The following is a 20532-nucleotide window of genomic DNA, read 5'->3' as shown; positions in this document are numbered from 1 at the left end:
CGTATTGAAATTGTAATTGATTCAAAAGTTGGAGATGAAGTGTTTGCATCATGCTTCAATGTGCGTAAGTGTCAAGTCATCCCAAACTGGTTACCGTTAAGGTTACCATTCTCTTGTATTAAGAAAAGAAATACCACTTTTGTGTGTTTAACCTGCACCTAAGGGAAGTCATCTCTTTGGAACATCTGTTACTAGAAACCAAATACTCAGAAATTCTGTGAGCTATGACAGGGACACACAGAAGAGCTGGGAAGCCTGCTGGAGGAGATGAGGCTGATAGGGAGATAACACTGCTGCATTTAATTTGTTGGCTTCTTAAAAAGACAGTCTGTGGGCTGTATTCATGGAAATCAATAATTACTCTTTCATTAATGATTTTTGATACTGATGAAAATAAAAGGATTGTTAAATAGGAAGTTTTGATTCCAAAAAAAGGGAATTCCTGAATTTGTTTTTTTTTTCGTCAGGAAGCAAATAAGTGGATTTGCATCTTTTAGCTCAGAAATACAACTAAATCCCAGTAACACTTTTCTTGTGCCGGTCACAGTTTGTAGTAAGATTTTTTGTAAAGTTTAGCAGCTTTATTTAAATTTGAACAGCTGAATTGCTTTGTCACTGTCACCAGGGTATTTTATTGTGTTGCAGCTATACTTAGATGCCTGCTTGTGGCCTGCAGTCAAGTGTGTATGTTACTTTAATATAATTTGCTGTGTAACGCATAGCTTTACTGATGTGGATTTTTTGGTCACTCGCTCACTTGCCCTTCTTTAGTTGGACTGGAGAGAAAATAGAAGAAACAGGAGCAAGAAAACTCATGGGTCAAAATAAAGACAGGGAAGTTGCTTAACAAGTACTGTTGCAGGCAAAGCAGGCTTAATTTAACTTAACTTAATACTAATTTGCATAAATATTTAATTACTGGTTCAGGCATTTGGACACAAAAGACAAAATATTTATAGGACGTGCCCTCCTCCCCCCATTTCCAGGCTCAAGTTTATTCCAAGCACCTTTCCTCCCCCTCATACCCTCCAGTTACACTCCATCCCCGCAGTGAGCGGTGCAGGGGTTGGGGTCAGGACCAGCAATTTCTCTCTGCTGCTCCTTCCTTCTTGTTCTTCTCTGCTCTGGTGTGGACCCTCTGTGGGCTGCAGTCCCTTCAGGAGTGTGCCTTTTCCCCCACAGAATACCTTTTGCTCTTCTAAACTTGGTGTGTTCCCTGTGTTATTTCTCTCTGTTCCTTCCTCTCTCTCCCTGACGTTTTCTGCCCTTCATTAAATTAGAGGTGCCACCAGCTTCACTGAAGGGTTCAGCCATTTCCTGTGGGGGAGTCTGTTGCAGAGATGGCTGAAAAGGGCTGTGACCACCATGGGGCAGCACTGTGCTGCCCTCTTCTGCACCAGCAGACCTCTTCTCTGAGGTCGACCTTGCAGCCCTTTTCCCCGGCTAGCAATACTTGGCCATTTACACCCACTACACCGTGTCTTGAAGTTGGAATGATGTTTGCATTGCGGGGGCCAGGGTAAGGGGTTTGTTTTGGGGGGGATTTGGGGAGTTTTGATTTGCTTTGTTTTCCTGTGGGCATAGGTCTCTACCCCTTTAGAGCTCGTTTGTCATGCTTTCTCACTGAATTTCACATTTGTGAAGATGAATGTCTGCAAAAAGGCAAGACACTGGTGAATAATTTAAACCTACTTCAGATCATTTAGAATCACATTTGGGTTATGATTACTCCTCCATGTTTAATGTTATTGAGGCGTACCCAGGCCAGCTCTGAACTAGCACAAGACAATATAAGCAGGAGAGCACAGCACTCCACTGAAGCTGACTTTCTGACAAGCAAATGTCGGTAACCTTACTCTTGCATTGGGATGGGAAGTGGTCCATAGAGAATTCCAGGACGAAACCTTGGAGTCTGAAGTTCATTCCAAATTGATTGGTTTTTCTGATGGATCTGCAGTGATAATGCTATACTGGAATTACTAGAGGGGGTTGAACTCTGATTATTGAGCTCTTTTTCACTTTGTTTAAAATGTGCTTAAACTTTTCATTCAGATTACTTTTATGCTCTTTACAGGTACACTGGAAGTACTGTTGTAAGGTCCAATGAAATCTGGGATGTTTCTGTAGAAGAAATTCCTGAAAACTTGGAAGCTTTAAATCCTGTAAACGTGGAACCTGTGGATGAAGGAGACTTGAAATCACTTTCTAAGAAAGAGCTAGAAGCGAGAATTAGTCACGTTGTGTCTCCTAGTAAAATTTTTGTACAGTGGATGTCATCAGAAAGTATACTGAAAAGGTACTAAAATTCAGAGAAACATTTATTGAGTTAAGGCATTCTTATTACAAACTTGTGAAGTATAGTTAGAAAAAAACTCTGGTTAGGATTGCATTTGGCACTGGATACTCTTTGAATGCTGTTGACTTATCTTTGTTGAGGAAGGCATAGGAGCAGAAGACGCATTAGCACTATGTTGTGGTTTATTAAATATTTGTTATTCCAAATAAAGTATATGATCTATCTTCTATTTCAAATCAGTTTTAATGTAGTAAATATTGGAGCTGGACAAATGCAACGCTGTCCAGAAAAATTAAATCTTTCTGCTCTTCCTTTTCTTCTCTCCATTCCTTCATTAGAAATCTTGTTAGGTAATACTGGCATTATTATATGACCAAAGTCATAGAGCTTCAATCAAGTTACTTCTTTCAACATGATTCTAATATGCTGTTAGGAAAGTTTTAAGGGAATTTCTAGACATAATATATCAGTCTTTCTTTTGATAGATATTCAGGTAACTGTGTACTGTTTGAAGACAGTTAAATGGAAGTATTATTGCATAGTGCAAATTGCTTATCTTCTGCTTCTTGTTTCTCCTTTCTTTCATCTTTTTTTACCTTCTTGCATGTAGCTGTCTAGGGTCCCATTGAATTAGTCATGATGCTAAATGAGTACCACACTCTAAAGTTCTAAAGAGGAAACAGTACATATTTCAAATAGTGCTATACAGAGGAGTCAGGATTGCTCAGATTAATTCCATTGTTTTAGAAAACATGACAGTTTTACAGAATTTTAATGAGATTGTATGTGTTTTGAAGCTTGGTTTTCATGTATTTCTATCGTCATGAAGAAAAACTACAGTACGATGTGTCTGTTAACAGTTACTAAAATTTCACTGTATGCTAGTTAAGCAGTAATAAACTAAATAAACTCTTCATTCACCTGATAAAATTTTACCACTAGAAAAGTGTCTTTTTTAATGTTAGTTTACAGGAGAAGATGGCTACCGTCTATAAAGAATCCCAGCCACAGTCCATGAAGTGGGAAAGTGGTATGCACTGTGCTGTTTACGTATGTGATTTGAAACAGTGGCAAAGAGGTCAAATAAGCAGGATTGTCTCTGAAACGAGTGCAGAGGTAAACCTGTTAACATAAGAGGGTTCATGCTTTTATTTCTAGAGTTTGTATGCATTCATTGATTAAAATAATGTCAGATCTTTGCTGCTTACTTCTGCGTTAATATTTTCTTATACAGCCTTTTGCTTTTTTCAAGAGTTTTAAGTTACATAGTACATTGCTGCCAATCAGAATAACTGTATCATCAAAGCTCAGCTAGCTTTAGCAGGTAACTACACCTGGTAGTTGAGGAAGGCTCTTGAGGCTGACTTTGTGTATGTTTACACAACAGTTTGCAACATAGCACAGATTCCCAAGCTGTAGCCTAACAGTTTACCTTGGATTCCAGAAGCTGTGTGAACCTGAGGGTCACAGTAATTCAAATTTAACAAACCTTGCCAAAAGGTGAAGCCATTTGAACTGAGTGCAGCACCACAGGAATGCATGTAGTCATGCTGTTGCTTGAACCCCAAACTGATGGTGATGCACTGTGCCACAGTAAATTTTCACACAGTGATACTTTAAACATGCTTTTTTGTTGCACTCATTTGAAAAGAGCAAGGAGCATCAGAAGAGGCTTTTCATGAATAGATAACTGCTTGCCTCAAAAGTAAGAGTGGTGCTTTAATCATACAGATAATCCAGGATTGGATTACTATTGGTTCCCTCCACCATCATCAGGTTATGCCTATGGGTCTTGTTAGTAGGAAGCAGAAGTGGGACTTCCTATAATTCTGGTTTGCATTGTCTGGTTTCCTAAGGCTAAGAGCCCTCAAACAGCTATTTAACCTTGTCAGAATAAAAAGCAAGGGGTGGAGGAGAGAGATTGCAGCATTTCTAGGTTTACAAATTTAAATGCACCAACATAACAATCAGGGGAAAAGACATTTTCTCACTCAAGTAACAGCCTCTATAAAGTTGTCTAACCCCTTTTGAGCACATTTGTGTCTTTTTTTTGTGTCTCAGTACGCTGTGGTAGTCATTTGGGTTGTGTGATGGGGTACATCAGTGCAAAAGCCATTTGTTGAGCCCTGCTAATGTTTGAGTTTTGTTTATCTAGTCAAGTGTGCTTAGAATTATCATTTGCTACAGGTAACACTTAGAGGGCTGGGGTTTTTTCTATTTTATTGTGTTTCTTGTCTGTAACAGATAATGCTGTATGATTCTGGAGCTGAAAAAACAGTGGATATCAGCTGTCTAAGAAAACTTGAGGAAAATCTGAAGATAATTAAGACATTAGCAACAGAATGTTCCTTGGCAGATATAAGGTAGCCTTTCCCTTATACTGAGTAGCAGTACTAGAAACCTAATAATAACATAACTTAATATTTTCCCGTGTTAGCACTGATCATGTAAGGTTTGCTTTTTGAGTAAAGAAGAAATGGGATGGTGGCTGTGATTTGTTTTATAAATGCCTTTTTTCATAAGGGTTATGCTACATACCAGTAAAGCAGAAACTGCTATAGAAAGAATATTTCTAGGATGAATTATAAAATATTAGACAGATGATAGAGGGTTTTCTTATTTCATGGAATGCTTTTTTTCCTTGGCTTAGAATTTGAGATTAATTAGATCTCTTGAAAATCACAGCATCGCAGAATGATACGGGGTTTGAAGGGACCTCTGGAGATGCAACCCCACTGCCAGAGCAGGTCCACCTAGAGCAGGTTGCACAGGAACACGTCCAGGCGGGTTTTGAATGTCTCCAGAGAAGGAGACTCCACCACCTCTCTGGTCAGCCTGTTCCAGTGCTCTGCCACCCTCAAAGAAAAGTTCCTCCTCATGTTTAGGTGGAACTTCTTATATTCAAGTTTGTGCCCATTTCCTCTTATCCTGTCACTGGGCACCACTGAAAACAGGCTGGCCACATCCTCTTGACACCCACCCTTTAAGTATTTATAGACGTTGATCAGATCCCCCCCTCAGCCTTCTCTTCTCCAGGCTAAAAAGACCCAAGTCTCTCAGCCTTTCCTCATAAGAGAGATGTTTCTAGTCCCCTGATCATCTTTGTAGCTCTTTGCTGTACCCTCTCCAGCAGTTGCCTGTCCTTCTTGAACCAGGGAGCCCAGAACTGGACACAGTACTCCAGATAGGGCCTCACCAGGGCAGAGTAGAGGGGGAGGATGACCTTCCTTGACCTGCTGGCCACACTCTTCTTGATGCACCCCAGGATGCCATTGGTTTCTTGGCCACAAAGGCACATTGCTGGCTCACGGTCATCCTGTTGTCCACCAGGACTCCCAGTTCTTTTTCCTCAGAGCTGCTCTCCAGCAGGTCAGCCCCCAGCCTGTTCTGGTGCATGGGGTTATTCCTCTCCAGGTGCAGCACCCTACAATTGCCCTTGTTGAACTTCATTAGGTTCCTCTCCAGCCTGTCCAGGCCTTGCTGAATGGCGGCACAGCCTTCTGGTGTGTCAGCCACCCCTCCCAGTTTTGTGTTGTCATCAGCAAACTTGCTGAGGGTACACTCCATCCCTTCATCCAGGTCATTGATGAATATATTGAAGATGACTGGACTCAGTACTGACCCCTGGGGAACACCACTAGCTACAGGTCTCCAACTGGACTCTGTGCCATTGATCATGACCCTCTGAGCTCTGTCTTTCACCCAGTTTTCAATCCACCTTAGTGTCCATTCATCCAACCCACACTTCCTAAGCTTACCTATGAGGATGCTATGGGAGATAGTGTCAAAAGCCTTGCTGAAGTCAAGGTAGACAACATGCACCACCCTCCCCTCATCTATCCATCCAGTCGTGCCATCATAGAAGGCTATCAGGTTAGTCAGACATGACTTCCCCTTGGTGAATCTGTGTTGACTACTTCTGATAGCTTTCTTTTCCTCCAGATGCTTTGAGATGACGCCCAGAACAATCCAGAAAATGGACAGGCGGTCTCTCTTTTCTAGGCTGTAGAAAAGAGAGAACAGGGGTATCCTTCCACGTGTTTGTTCGGTGCTGTCTATACTGTGAAGAAAAAGTAATCATGTTTATAATATCCATTCCCTGAATGAATATAAAAAGCCCAATTTGCAGATGAAGTATGGATTTTCCTTTGTTCTGTTAAGACAGGTATCATACTTTTGGAACTCATGATCCTCCTCAGTTTTGAAGTTTTGGGGTTTTATTTTCGAATTCTTCCTGTCATAGATACAGCAATTAGTGACCATTTCTTTTTCTGTTGACTGTAATGAAGATTGTCTTTTTTTCCCCTCACAGTACAGGCGGTTCCAAAGGCATCAAAACTTGGTAAAGGGAAGGGTTTGTGGTTAATCTTAGGAGATGCCAACTTCCCTTGTACTAAAGGAGGTAATAATTTGTTCTGTGTTAGACCAACAGGTGGAAGCATGCAGTGGACAGCAACAGTCTGTGAATTTTTATCGGATTACCTAACTGGGACACAAGTAAAAATAATTACACAGGTTTGTAATCAAAACGAGAGGTATTTGTAAAACTTCAGAGTGTCTTTTATTTTATTTTTTTTCTGAATATTTTCACTCTTCATAAAAGTCCTGAGTGGAACTTGCTTAGATTGCTTTTTGCTGTAGGGGTAAAGATGCTTTTTCTTTTTTTCTGCTTTATTTTGTTATTCGCTGGAGCATCAGAGCAGTTCGGCTACCCAGTATGGAAATAATACAGTCTTAGATATACTTAGTTACAGAAGACTAATATTTACATTTTTGGGATGACTGGATGCTGGCAACTTTTATGGACAGACGAGTAAGGTGCTCATGTTCTTGGTGAGAATAGTTTCAGCAGCTGCTACTATATTAATTTTAAGGCCTCAGAAACCAAACGAATGAGTCCAATGCTGTACGGATATTGTTAGTAATTTATTTCTTCCACTGGTAAAAAAAGCCCTGAATTATTATGAGAGTTTGATTTGTTTAGTGTCTGTTGGCAGCTGCCAGTGAGGTCTTATGCTTTGTCTGGAAATAAAAGCGCTGCTGAGCAAAGTTAGTTATGAGTGGTTTAAAGCTCCTGCTAGAGGAAAACAAGTATCTGGCAGTTCATTCTAATAAAACAGCTAAGGGAAGAAGTAAGGTTTTACTCCGCTACTCTTTTTTAAATATCATGTTTGGGACAGTTGGTAAAATGATGGGAACGGTGACATGAATTAAGTAAGTTTTGTGTCTTCTGATGTGGGCATCAGTTGTTCAGCAACATCTGATTTACAGTCAGTACCAATAAAATGAAAGATACGCCTGTAGTTTAGAGGAAATGCACGTTGTAATATATTGTCCAGCGCTCTTTTTTTTTTTTTCCAGGAAAGCGATGTGGCTTGTGCATTGACTGTGAAAATTTTTTACAAAGATGAAACAGAACAATTGATTGATATTTCACAACACCTTATTGAAAAGGGTTTGGCTTTTAGAAACAGAAGGTTTGGATACTTTTATTTTTATATTCTTTCAGACTCTTATATTCACATCATGATAAGCTAATCAGCAAAACAAAAGTTTGGATTGTCCTCGACAGCATCTGTAGCAACACAACTCAATCTTCAGTGAACTTATTTGAGTATAGCATTATTAATTGTATCCACTGCACGTTTCAGTTCTCTAAGTTGGTAGATGAGATGATGGTATTTTAACAAGCGTTTGCCATCTTTCTGTGTTTCTTTTTCCCCCCCCCTTCTATTATTTTATTCTTTTGCACTTTTCATGTTCTTGATCGGTTAATGTTGACATTATTTGATTGAATCTGCTAGAACTGATAAAGCTGATGTGGATTGCGGAGACTCCAGGGAACATCTTAAAGTGCATTTAGAGCAAGAGAACACGCGACTGGATGGTTGTAATTCAGAAGCTCCACGTGCAAAAAAAGATGCTGCTGCGGAGGAAAATAGCACTGTTTCAGAGAGTGAACAAAATTCATGCAAGACATATAAGGCACTACTTCATTCAGGAGTGGATGAAATATATAAATCTCCTGCTATACCCAAAGCAAAAATTTTTCAAGCAGTAGTAAGTTGCGTTGGACGTGATGGAACTATTTATATAATACCAAAATCACTTGGTAAGAAGAAAATATGATTATGTCTATGAATGTGATAGCCTTGGTATATCAGACTATACCAGATATGTGTTCTAGTGTACATGTTCTGTATCGGAACACAGTTCTGGGGGATCCCTGTTGGGGAAGGTTGCTGGTGAAGGCAAGGGGTGCGGGCCTAGGCACCCCTTACTCTGCAGCGTAGTGGTGGGAGAGCTTCCACAGCTGCCTGGTGGAGGGGACCTAGATGGCCCAGCAAGTGGCCCCTGTCCATAACCCATCCGCATCGGCTCTCCTCCCACCTCCCAGGACACCCAGACACCCCTGGTGCTTGGACGAGCGGGTCTCTTGCCTCTCTTCTCTAGGCAGCATTGGGAGTGCTTTATTTTATAATGTTGAGACTGTGATATGTTTTACTAATAATAATGAAGATAAAATCATAAAGATTCTCGCAAGTTAGCCTGGTTCTCAAATATTACCGGATTCTTGTCCTTCATTGTGAGCTCAGTACCCAGTTTCCTTGGGCTCTGTGTTGTTCTGTGATAGATTCTGTGTCGCTTAATACTTTCTGTTTGTACTATTTGAAAGAGAAACGTTTTCATCTGACAGATGGAGTGTCAGGCTTCAGTACCATGATAATATATTATGCTTTAGAGAAACGGTTCCATATGAGAACTTTTTTTTTTTTTTTACTCTAAAAATACATTTACCTATTAGATCATATCATAAAACTTTGAATTTCAAAATACAGTAACCTTACTTGCCCAAGACTCTGTTCTTCTTGTAAACTGTACCCATAGCAGAAGAGGGTCTTCTGGACATCTGTTTTGTGTTGTTTCATGGTTTCCTACCACTGTCTCTGGGAATCTGTTTTCTTGTTCAGGGAGAGGCTCTTCTATTACCTTGATGATCTCAAAGGTCCCTTCCAACCATGAAGATTCTGTGATTCTGTGATTACTGCTGCCAAAGCGTCAGTTGCAAAATTTAGAGACTCTTCTCCGAGATTAGAATCCAGAATCACTAATGGCTTCACAATTGGAAATGCAGTTTACTTTTTGTTTAAGTAGTAACTTGTTTGCATATACTAGAAGTTGAACGTATGTATTGTGTCAGTGTCAGAAATCATTTTTTGAGCAGCACGTGTATTTTATGTTTATACATGTCTTCATCTGAATCTGCTGGGTTTTAATGATTCAAATAATTTGCACTAATATGTTATATGCTATTTTGAATTTTATTTCCCTTCTCCCCCCAGAAATTGAACTAAACAAATTGATGACTGAAATACAAAGTAACTTCAAGTGCCTTGGTCTTCTGGAATCCTACTGCTGGAAAAAGGGAGAAGCTTGTGTCGTAAGAGGATCAGATACCATGTGGTATCGAGGTAAAGTTGTAGAATTTGGTGGTGGTACTCTCCAGGTAAGTTTGATTATCTGTTGTGTGTGTGTGCATTATGTTGAAAAAAAAAAAAAATGTGGGGGAGGCAAATAAGCTAATCTTCTGAAATAAATTTATGATCACACCCTTTTTTCGTTCAGCTGGCCTGATTATCCAGATCCTTGTTCTGCTTAAAAGTGTGATAACTGTCCTGATGTTTACATTTATTTTAAAGATTAATTCTATCTGCCTGTTTCAGTTATCACAATTTTTCCAATAGTTTCCCTAATGGTGATCAATATTCTTAAGTAAAAAGCTACCTTTGATCGCCTGTAAGTAATCCCTTCTAGGTTTTTTCTTCTTTTGATGTTGTTAGCGTATGTGGAATGCTTTGAAAATTTTCTAATTAGTGGTTAATCTTATCTAAACTCTTGAGTCTGCTCAAGTTTTTTTAATGTAGATTTGCAAGTCTGATGCTATCCTAGTTCACAAATGTTTTATTTCTTCCAATTTTAAACTGCTGTAGATAATTACACAAAAGGACGGCTCTCTTGCAAGACAAGTTTAGAAACTGGACTTCTAATCTGCCATACCAGTAAATGAACCCTTTCTCTTAATAAACTTGACTTAGAAAATGGGAATTACTTCAGGAAATCTTTTCATATAGGTACAGTACATAGACCGTGGCTGCATAGAGATGGTTCCTCAGTGTCATCTGTATCCAACAACATCGTATACTGATATTCCTCCGTTTTGCATACCATGTGAGCTCTACAAGACAATACCAGTGAGTAATGGTAAATTTGAAGACATTTTAGTAGGTACTCAAATCAATACACTGTTTCGTCATACAAAGGGTGAGACTAGTTTGTGGTATTTTTTTTCTTGCCTACAAGGAAAATAGCTGATAAGGATCATTTCAGCAAGGCAGTCTTTTATCGGGAAATGCCAGATTGCTTTATGAAGTGACCGTTCTTCAAAAGCAACTGTTAATTGTAATTAAATCTTAGTGAGACAGGACTCTGTAGTAGTTGGCAGAATGATAACTCTTGACAGGTGCTTCATTTTGCAATAGCAACAACAAGAATTAAGGCCTGGATTACTTAATGCAAAATTGCCAGAAAATTTTAAATCTTCGAGTCCTACAGAAGTGCTTCTATTGTTCTGAATTTAGCTGTGTAGGAAACAATGTTATGCTAAACTAATATAAGTGAATTGTTTTGGGGGTTTTATTAGTAAGTAGTTGATATGTAAATAGCATTTTCACATATCACATTTTAGTCAAATTTGAATGGTGCATTTAGTAAATGTCAATTACTGAAATGACTAATTTGCTTTTAAATTTACTTTAAAAGAAAACCTTTTTACTGTTGGAAGCAGATCAACTAACAGATTAAGAAAGATGGGCTTGCAAACCTATGGGTTAGGACATAAACAGATACTGCAGGGAATAAAAGAGGTATTTAAAGTATCCTGTGTTTTCTGTTGTATGTTAAGTTATCTCCAAGTGGAATTCTGCATTTTTGGGTTATGCTTCATGTAACTGTGCACGCATACGGTATTACATCTAGTCTAGGAAAGGTTAGACTTCACCAGCAGCATCTTTCTGATCTACTTCAAGATCTGAAAATTGCTGGTTGGCTTTGTCACACGTAAGTTTCAGTGTATCAAATAGCAGACAATGTCTAAACTGTTGTAGACAAATCCAAATACTGGTGTGTGTTTTCAAATAAGTTTTTCAATGATAGGTGCGTATTTTCATCTCACTACATTAAGAATAGTAAGAATATTATCTGTCAGCATCTTAACGTGGGGGTTTCTTGCTTTTCACCAAGTAGGTTGGAAATTATTGGCAGCAGGATGCAGTAGATTGCCTTCAAGAACTGCTTACAAATGAAGAGGTTGAAATACATGTTCAGGTAGCTTAATTTATTCATAGATGTGGAATGAGGCTTACTTTTTTGTTCTTTTTTTTTCTTCTAACTTGCATTAAGAATAGTAAGTGGAGTATAGCAGTAAATGTATTCCTTAGACAAAATAAAATCCAAAGCTGAAGTTATTTTTCCTAGGACTTTATTATAGTTTTCAGGACTTAAATGTGTCCTTTAGAGGTATTAGTATTTTTAGGTCCTATTTGTATTCTGTGGTGTTGTTCTGACAAGCAACCTACCAACAACATAAATTGTTCTAAATTCAGTTGTAAGTTACTAAAATTTCATAGAATCATCATAGAATCATAGAATGGTTAGAGTTGGAAGGGACCTTAAAGATCATCTAGTTCCAACCCCCCTGCCATGGGCAGGGACACCTCCACTAGAGCAGGTTGCTCAAAGCCCCATCCAGCCTGGCGTTAAGCACTTCCAGGGATGGGGCATCCACAGCTTCCCTGGGCAACCAGTTCCAGTGCATCACCACCCTCACAGGAAAGAATTTTTCTGATATCTAATCTAAATCTCCCCTCTGCCAATTTAAAACCGTTACCCCTTGTCCTGTCATTATACTTCCTGACAAAGAGTCCCTCTCCGGCTCTCCTGTAGGCTCCCTTCAGATATTGGAAGGCTGCTATGCTATATTTGGCATAATTAAGTATGGACATGCTTAATTAATACACTAACATTATAGGGAAACACGTAATCTGTATTGTCTGATAATTTAATTTCTAATGATAAATTGTAGTATTGAGTGAGGAAACATGGGGTGTTTCGGTGTTACACTGGGTAGGCAGTGCTGCCTTTCCAGAGATATATATTCCCATTTGTGTCATAAGTTACGTTAGTAGCCCTCCTTATTAGTTTTATATCTTCGATGAATGAGTATGGTCCATGTAGGAATGACAGGTTTGAATTTCCTGGTCACTATTTCTAAAACCTCAGTCACGCTGTTACTGTTACAATCTTATTTTTTTCCTGTGTAAGTAGGAATTACCAGATAAACCTTGGGGCAAATTATCCGTCAACCTGTATTTTGGTGGAATGTCACTTTCTTCCTTCATGGCATACCAGAAGTACTGCGTGGCTGAAGATTGTCAGGACGTCTTAAAGGTGGTGAGATTTGTGTGTGTGTGTTTTGCTGTTGTTCTGGCACTAAAAAGATTACTCAGTTGCTTGTTGTGACCTTTGATTTGTTACTTCTTTTTACATTTCTGTACGGTTTTGTGATGTGACAGCAGTAAAACTAAGTGCACAGCTCTGTAGCATAGCAACTGTAGATAGAATATGTTGCTACAATTGTATGGAATAATGAATTGCTAAGATTTTGTTCTCCGACTCATTCCTGAAAAGAGATTCCTGCATTTCTGTTTAAAGTCCAGTTAGTTTTTGTGTTCCTCTAACACTTAAGAGGATAGGAATAGGATAATATTTTTATCACTTGAAGGGATTAGTTATTCATAGAAATATATAAAAGGATGAAGATACTCAAAAGTAAATTTAATCAAGTGTTCAACATAAACCTAGGGATTTCTAAGGGTGTTACCTAGGTTCTTCATTCCAGGTGTCTGGGATACTCATTTAGGGTTCTTTAGAGGAGGATTGAGATTTTAACCAAACTTTATTGTCTTAACACAAAATTAGATCGGTAATTTCTCTGGGTTTTTCTTGAAATCTGAGGATCAGGTTTATTTAAATTATTAAGACTTTGTCATATTTTTCTGCTTAATTCTGTTTAAGCTTGCCAGTGTATTTTTCATTCCAACATGTCTCTGCTTCAGAAAATGATTTTGCAATATTGATTATGCTACTGATGTAAGTCTTGACATGTATACCAGTGGACTTGTGGTGCAGTTACAAAAATCTTTCAATGTTTATTAGAACTGAGTAACCATGGAAAACCCAGTTGTAAATCAGTCTCTCAGTAGGACATTGGAGAGTACACCAGAACACCAAGCGTGGTGACCTTGCAGCAGTGAATCTCATTCTAAGTGTATGTGTACATAAATGTATGTTTGTGTGTATACACATATACACACTTGCATACTTGCCTATATATACAGGACCATTATACTGTGGTATTTTTTGATGGAGGTTTTTTGGTTGGTTGGTTTTGTTTGTTTCTCTACCACTGTGAATCAGAACTGAGTAGCCAGGTGCTGCCTTGTGCTCGTATATTCAGGCGTGGGGGACTATGACCTTGCTTCATTTGACAGACACGTTTTTAATCTCTTTGTTCTGAGCTCAGGCTTAACTAACAATAATTTTTAGAATTACTTTTTCTACAGCAGTTGGACTACAAACCATTTCTAACCACCTGAACCAAAATCAGTTTTAAATTCCTTATACAGACTATTTTTGCATTTAACTGTATTGCGTGTCAGCCCCCCAAACAAGTTGTTTCCTTGTTAAGAATTTATCAGGACAGGTATGGATGAAGGATGGGGATGTCAAATGACTGTGGACACATGTCGAAGGCCAGCCATGTGGGTTGAAGGCCAGCTGTGTTGCTCGTCAGTCCTACCATCTCGGACACGAAGAAGACCTGTTCTGTCTTTGGTGTTTGCAACAAGGCTAGTGGAAAAGCATTCTGCAGACACCTGGATAGAAAGACCTTTCTGCTTCCCTTTTGTCAATATAAGAGTAAAGTCTAAGATATCCTGTCCGTTTTGGGGAAATACAGAATCTTGAGACTTGCCAGACTATCACTTCGGTCTTCATCATCCCAAAAATACCTTTAATGCCTCATGCTACTGGGTGGGCTCATGTGGGCTGTTCATAAACACAGCGTTGCGTGGGGTAGAGAAGGAAGTACAACATAACACACTGCACTGCAGCCTACCATTTACTTAGTTTGGATTAAGTTCTTAATACTGCATATTTAATAAGGGACCACAAGAGTGCTTTTCAGCATGATGTGATGTGTAAATTATAAATACATAATTTCTGCCGTGGCGTTAGAGATGTAATAAGGAATGTAATCCATTTTAGATTTTTAAAGAATAGACACAAAGGCAGAAAGGATGGGGGACAATGTTTGAAATAGGTAACTCCTAAAGATGTCTTGGGAGAACATCTTTTTAGTACCAGTATTTACAACTGGACTAAGAAAAGGCTGTTAAAAACGAAGAAAATGCAAATGCAGCTTTTCTTTCCAAGACACATGGAAGAGCTGACTAAGATAGCCAGCTGAGCTACCTGCAGTGCTCAGTAGGGAATGAGCTGGAATTTAAGTTGAATCTTTAGAGCCAGGTGTAGTCAGGTGGCCTGTCACAGTGTTCCTGATTGTTTTGCAGAAATTTGACATTTAGATTGCATGCATCTACGGTACAGTCAGACTTCCTTTCTTTACTAGTATTTATCAAGATAGATGTTTGGAGTACATACTTTCAGTGGAAAACCTGTTTTTTCCTAGTTAAGTCTGGGTAGCACAATGGGCTTTTGTATTGTATCTTATGTCAGAATTTATTGTTTTATTTCGCAGTTACATATATCTGGCTGTTCCCACTTCTTGTTTTCATCATGTCTGGAACAAAAATATTCATCAAGTAGATGTGTAAAAATAGAATGTACTTTAGAAAAACTGTACATTTTGTTATGTATCATAGTGAAGTCATGACTTCTGATCTAGCTGAGCTATGTGCTGTACATACTTATAAAGGCATAATTCAATGCACCAATGTTTCTTTTGTCATGAACCTAACAAATCAATGGCATGTGGAAGTCATACTGTAAATTACAAGGTTTTAGAAGAAGACACAATGGAGCATGCTATGCTATTGAGACAATATCTATCTGTGCTTGGCAAAATCTGGTATCTTTTTGAAGGAGTGATAATTCTGGTGGCGAAGGAGTTAAATTATCCTTTGCCTTTCTCTTAAGGAGTAACTTCCTCTGGCAAACAGCAGTAACATTGGGCATGGTTTAATCTTTGTCAATTAATTGTTTCAGTTCTTTCTAAATCTTTTCTCTGTTTAAAGGGAATTCCATTATTGAATGCATTTTTGAATTAACAGCAATCAAGTTAGCAAGTCAGTATGTTAAGATCATTTCAAAGATATGTGCTTTATATTTTGAAAGTTAATTAACTAGTTCTGTTGTGTTAACTTTAAAGCTGTTTTTAAAAACCTAGTAAGTATTGAAAGGAAATGTTGATTAATATTTTTTTCATCAAGGACATGCTGTTTGCATTATTGCATAACTCCTGATTCTTGACTAAAGTCTGTCTTGGTCTAGGAGCTACTTCTAGGAGACATTCCTGTCTTGCCTTCATACACGTTGCCACCACTACCTATTCCAGGAGATACCTTTCCTGTCAGAGTTACACATTTGGTGTCCCCTAAGGAGGTACGTTTTGTAAATGTCTTGTATCTGTTGCAGACAGGAAATGTTGCAGTCCCATTGTGCTGGTGAAAAGGAAATCATGGCTAACAATTTTAGATAATACAAAAAAGTAAAATGCTACTGAGTTATTGATAGAGGTGACTGTGCAGTGCAACTATCTCAATGAAATCTTAATTGAAATATCCTCTTGGGTAGGGGCAGAGAAATAAATACTGACCATTTCCCTAAAAAAAAATTAATTTTAAGAATTGCAATGCTGTTTTCTGATATGTAAGAAATTAGGTCATGGGATTTAACTTGGCAGAACAATAATGGTTTATCTCTTCTTTATTCTCCAAAAATAAAATTACTGGAACATTGTACAATAACCTGAACATTTTCTGGCTGTTAGTTTTATTTTACTGCCTTTTGTCACTGATTGATCATTGATTTTTGTGTAAACTGCTTTGACTAAATACGAGATGGAAGTGTTTGGGTATTTTAGAAAAGCCCTTTTCTAAAGTTGTGTATTCTGCTTCCTCTCTTGCAGGAGAAACATAACAGGTTTTTTTGTTCATTTTGTGCAAATGATTTGAACTCTTGCTTTTGAACATGGTATATAATTGTAAACACTAGATCCTGCTCTGGACTCCTATAGATTTAAGTAGCAGTTGCATGTTGGTGTTGTGGCTTGATTATATTGTGTACAAATTAGAAAACGAACATTGATTTTCTTCCTGGCCAGTGAATTATAATGCTGAGTTTAGAAAAAATAATTGCCTAATCATTAATTTTTTTTGACTATCAGTAAAGTATCTTAATGTTCTGAAATGGCTTGCTTCCAAAAAAAAAAAATAATCACTTTTGTTAGAAGCTGTTATGTGGATTTTAATTTGACTGTGCATATTGTTTAAGTTTTCATTTCTTTGACCTATAGCATTATGCTGGTGACCTGGTTATAAATTAGGTGAATGGAATGTCTGTGTAGCAAACAAAACTCCATTTCAAAAGTTCTTCTTTCATTAACTTTAAAATTAGTTTCTGGTTTGGTATTATGAAGTGAGGTTATTTACTAACTAGTAGGAGGGAAGAATCCCAATAAGACACAGCTGTGAAATTTTATATGGATATATTCTTTAATATGTCCGTACCTTTTATTCTTTTTAACGCTGAAATATGGTGGTAATAAATCATTAGTCACTTCTGATTTGGGGAATAATTTTGTGTAAATATGAAATTATTCATAAATTGAGGAAAAAAAAGCAAGGATGTGCTGAACCTTTTGAAGACAGGAACAAGTAATCTAGTAATGCTTGATCCCTAATGGAATTTGAAGGTTCTGAGTAGTCTGCAACGATTGTAATATGAGAGCCTTTTCTTGGAGTAGGTATATATTTGCTTTGATCCTTCTAAGAACCTTATGAAGCAGTCTGCCACAGAGGGAGATGCCAGCTGTGACTCGGAGGTGTTGAGCCTTGATGAAGCCCTGAAGTGGTGCAATAAAAGCGTGGAGTCTCTTCCTCTTCTGACACACTTCCAAAGAGGTACATTAGCCTGTTTATTTTCCCTGTTGTTTCGTACAAAAGCCTGAAGTTATTTCTGAAGAATAGGAATAACTATATTCTGTGAATCTTTCAATAAAATCTTTGGAGAGTGAGGAGTAGAGCTACACTACAATCAGGAGTGTAAAAAAAAAAAATGGAGGCTCAGAGGAGACCTGTTAAAGTTGATAAACTGAGCTTAGATTGCAAAAATATAACTTTTCCCTTAATGTGACTGTCAATGAAGCTGTAGCTGAAAATCTTGCTATTAAATATTCAAAAGACAAAACTTATGTACAGAAAAATTATGTTATCAAGAGTTAGAAATTATGTGAACCCTGAAGAGCCTCACTTTACCTTATTCTGGATTTCTCCCTTGAGACAAAAGTTGGGCTTTATTTCTCTTGTCCACAGCTGTTGGGCCTAAAATAACAAAAAATAAAAAAATAACAAAATGTGGGTCTAAAACTTTGTGAAGAAAGCAGTTACTGCTGGTATTTGGTTCTACCAACTAGTAAAATTCTGGTTGAGGTTTTAGGCGGCATCTGCCTTGTGTCCTCCAGTGTCTGTTTTCTTACAGATCGATCTGTTTACTTAACTGAAATGTGCAAATGAGTTGAAATGGAAAAGATTAAATGTTAAACAGTTTGGATCACAATCTTTACCAAGCAATTTTCTGTTAATTCTTATTGTTGCCATGTGAGGTAGAGCCACTTGACTTTGATCATTGACTTGATCATTGCATACTAATGATTGTGAATTGGAGGATGCATAGAAAAAAATAGTGAATTAGAGAAGGAAGAAAAAACCTAATCTTGGTCACAAGGAGGATGGATTTTTCAAGTTCAGTTAGTTTGTGCTGCACTGGGAGTATATTTTGAGGTGTTCAGTGGTTTGTTTTTTTCTTTTTACAGAAATGCCTTGCCTTGTAGAATACCAGGATGGTTTATGGTATAGAGGAAAGCTCCTCTCCATTGAAGAATTTGACCCTGTTAAGATCCTGGTTCAGTTTGTTGACTATGGTAGTTTTTCAGTTGTCCCAACAGGCAGGTAAATACGTAAGAAAAAAATGCATGTAAAATATGTGCGTATGTATACACTTACTTTATAAGATATGTACTTATAAATAAGTGTATGTTTACTATTATTATTTATTTTATGTAGATGTATACAATATCATACATAATACAATGTACATCTACAACTGTAGATGTATGTAATAATTCAGCATTAGATTTCAATTGGAGAGAAAGTTGGTTGGCTGGTTAAATAAATTCTGTCAGCAGGGTATGTGGTTGTGCACCTACTTCCCTTTCTCAGGTTGTTCTGAGAAGCCCATTATTACACTATCAAATTTCTCCATCATCTTTAGGTTACTTAACCTGTGAAGTAAGCTTAGGTTTATAATCTGCTTTTGCACCCAAGAAGCTTACAGAAAATAGGGACTGAGCCCTTCAGGTGTACAAACAAATCCTGTGATCCTGTGTGACTGCAGTCTGCATGGAACACAGCTGGGGAGTAAGATAAGGGAATATCTGAGTGGGACACACCCCAGGCTGCTTGTGTGGAATTTGGAAGTTCAAAGCCCTGTTCTGCCTGGTGCTGAGCCACCCTAGAAACTGCTCCTGTGCTGGCACACAGATGTCAGCTAAGTCTCTCAAACACCCCAGGCTTTTAGGGTCCCCTAAGCTTGTCTGAATTTTCTCTCTTGAAGTACTTGCACTTGGTATATATATCGCTTAATCACACTGAATTGATCTTGAGCTCATTGGTGAATCTACAGGTCCTGGCTGCAGATGAGGCAAAATAGGGATTTGAACAGATTTCCTGCTTCACAGACTATTGGGATCATGGGAGAGAGTGTGTGTTCTACAGGGTTGCACTTCCTGTTGTGCTTCCCCATTCCCTTGCTTCTGGGATAGAAGGATAGAAGAATGGGGAGGTGACAATATAAAACCAAGGTACTTGTTTCCAGTACTGTGACTAGAGCACATCCAGGCATGAAGCACTTTGGACCACAAAGGTCTCTGTCATTTTCCAGACACACCAGATTTGGAGCCTGCATTGTGATGGCTTGTGCTTAGACTCTTCCCCAAGCACCGTAATGAGGAGTCAGTGTGCCTGGAGGGGTCTATACGATACCGGCCTGCTTCTTACTGTGCTGAATTCCTTTCGAAGGGCCTGGTCCTACCTGAGGAATTGTGCGGTCTGACCATCAGCAGGTTGTAGAGCAGGGACTGATCCCAGTTTCCACACCATAAATCTACTGTATGAATTGTTACGCTGTTCTGATGGCCATACTGACAGTTTTGCTTGACAGGTGGATTGTTGCAGGCAAACACTTTTCACTTCTGTTCTAGATTGCGTCACATACCTTATCATCTGCTGAAGTACCCTGTTCAGGCAGTACGAGCTTTGTTGACTGGATTTAAACCTGCTTCATATGATGAAAATGTGGAAAGAATTCCTTATTCCCCAGAATGGAGTGTGGAAGCGTTATGGGCTATGATGGAGTGCGTCGAAGGAAAACAGCTCTCTGCTTCCATACTTGTGAGAAACACTTCTTCTCTTCTCCTAGTTCTTGTGCAGCCTAAAATTCGGAGTATAATTCCTGAGTATTTGTTTCATTGTGAACCCTCATAATTTAAAACTGTGAACCATTTACCATGAAGGAATGCTGAGGAAGAGAGAAAATCATGTGGTGCTGTTCTTAATCCTGCAAACAAGTTTCTGGGCAGTTTCCTTTACTTAAAAACAGAAATATTTTTCATATATTCACAGTTTAGTTTAGGCAGCGAGTGTAGCCACCAAAATAACTTTTGGTTAGCTTGAGATTTAAATGTGTTACTGTCAAAACTCTTGTCAACTTCTGGTTTTCAGGCTGTTTCACCAGAGGTCACCATTTCTTTGTATGAAGGTGATGAAAATCTAGTTCATATGAAGCTGATAGAAATGGGACTTGCAGATTTGGATGAGTAA

General features: G+C 38.4%; 1 protein-coding gene across 1 annotated transcript in view; it reads left to right on the top strand.

The window, feature by feature from the left end:
- Positions 1–20532, top strand: part of RNF17 (ring finger protein 17) — a 46708-nt gene extending 26176 nt beyond the window's left edge. Inside the window, exons 22-36 of the mRNA XM_074150843.1 lie at positions 2075–2296; positions 3262–3412; positions 4541–4659; positions 6721–6811; positions 7658–7773; positions 8101–8408; positions 9640–9803; positions 10429–10548; positions 11600–11680; positions 12680–12805; positions 15926–16036; positions 17400–17556; positions 18468–18603; positions 19914–20103; positions 20434–20532. Of these exons, the coding sequence (XP_074006944.1) occupies positions 2075–2296; positions 3262–3412; positions 4541–4659; positions 6721–6811; positions 7658–7773; positions 8101–8408; positions 9640–9803; positions 10429–10548; positions 11600–11680; positions 12680–12805; positions 15926–16036; positions 17400–17556; positions 18468–18603; positions 19914–20103; positions 20434–20532 (2191 nt within the window). The remainder of the gene's footprint in view (positions 1–2074; positions 2297–3261; positions 3413–4540; positions 4660–6720; positions 6812–7657; positions 7774–8100; positions 8409–9639; positions 9804–10428; positions 10549–11599; positions 11681–12679; positions 12806–15925; positions 16037–17399; positions 17557–18467; positions 18604–19913; positions 20104–20433) is intronic.

Source organism: Numenius arquata, chromosome 1 (assembly GCF_964106895.1).
Source record: "Numenius arquata chromosome 1, bNumArq3.hap1.1, whole genome shotgun sequence".
Taxonomy (NCBI): Eukaryota; Metazoa; Chordata; class Aves; order Charadriiformes; family Scolopacidae; genus Numenius; species Numenius arquata.
Note: the sequence above shows the minus strand (reverse complement) of the source record. Positions and strands in the feature narration are given on the sequence as shown.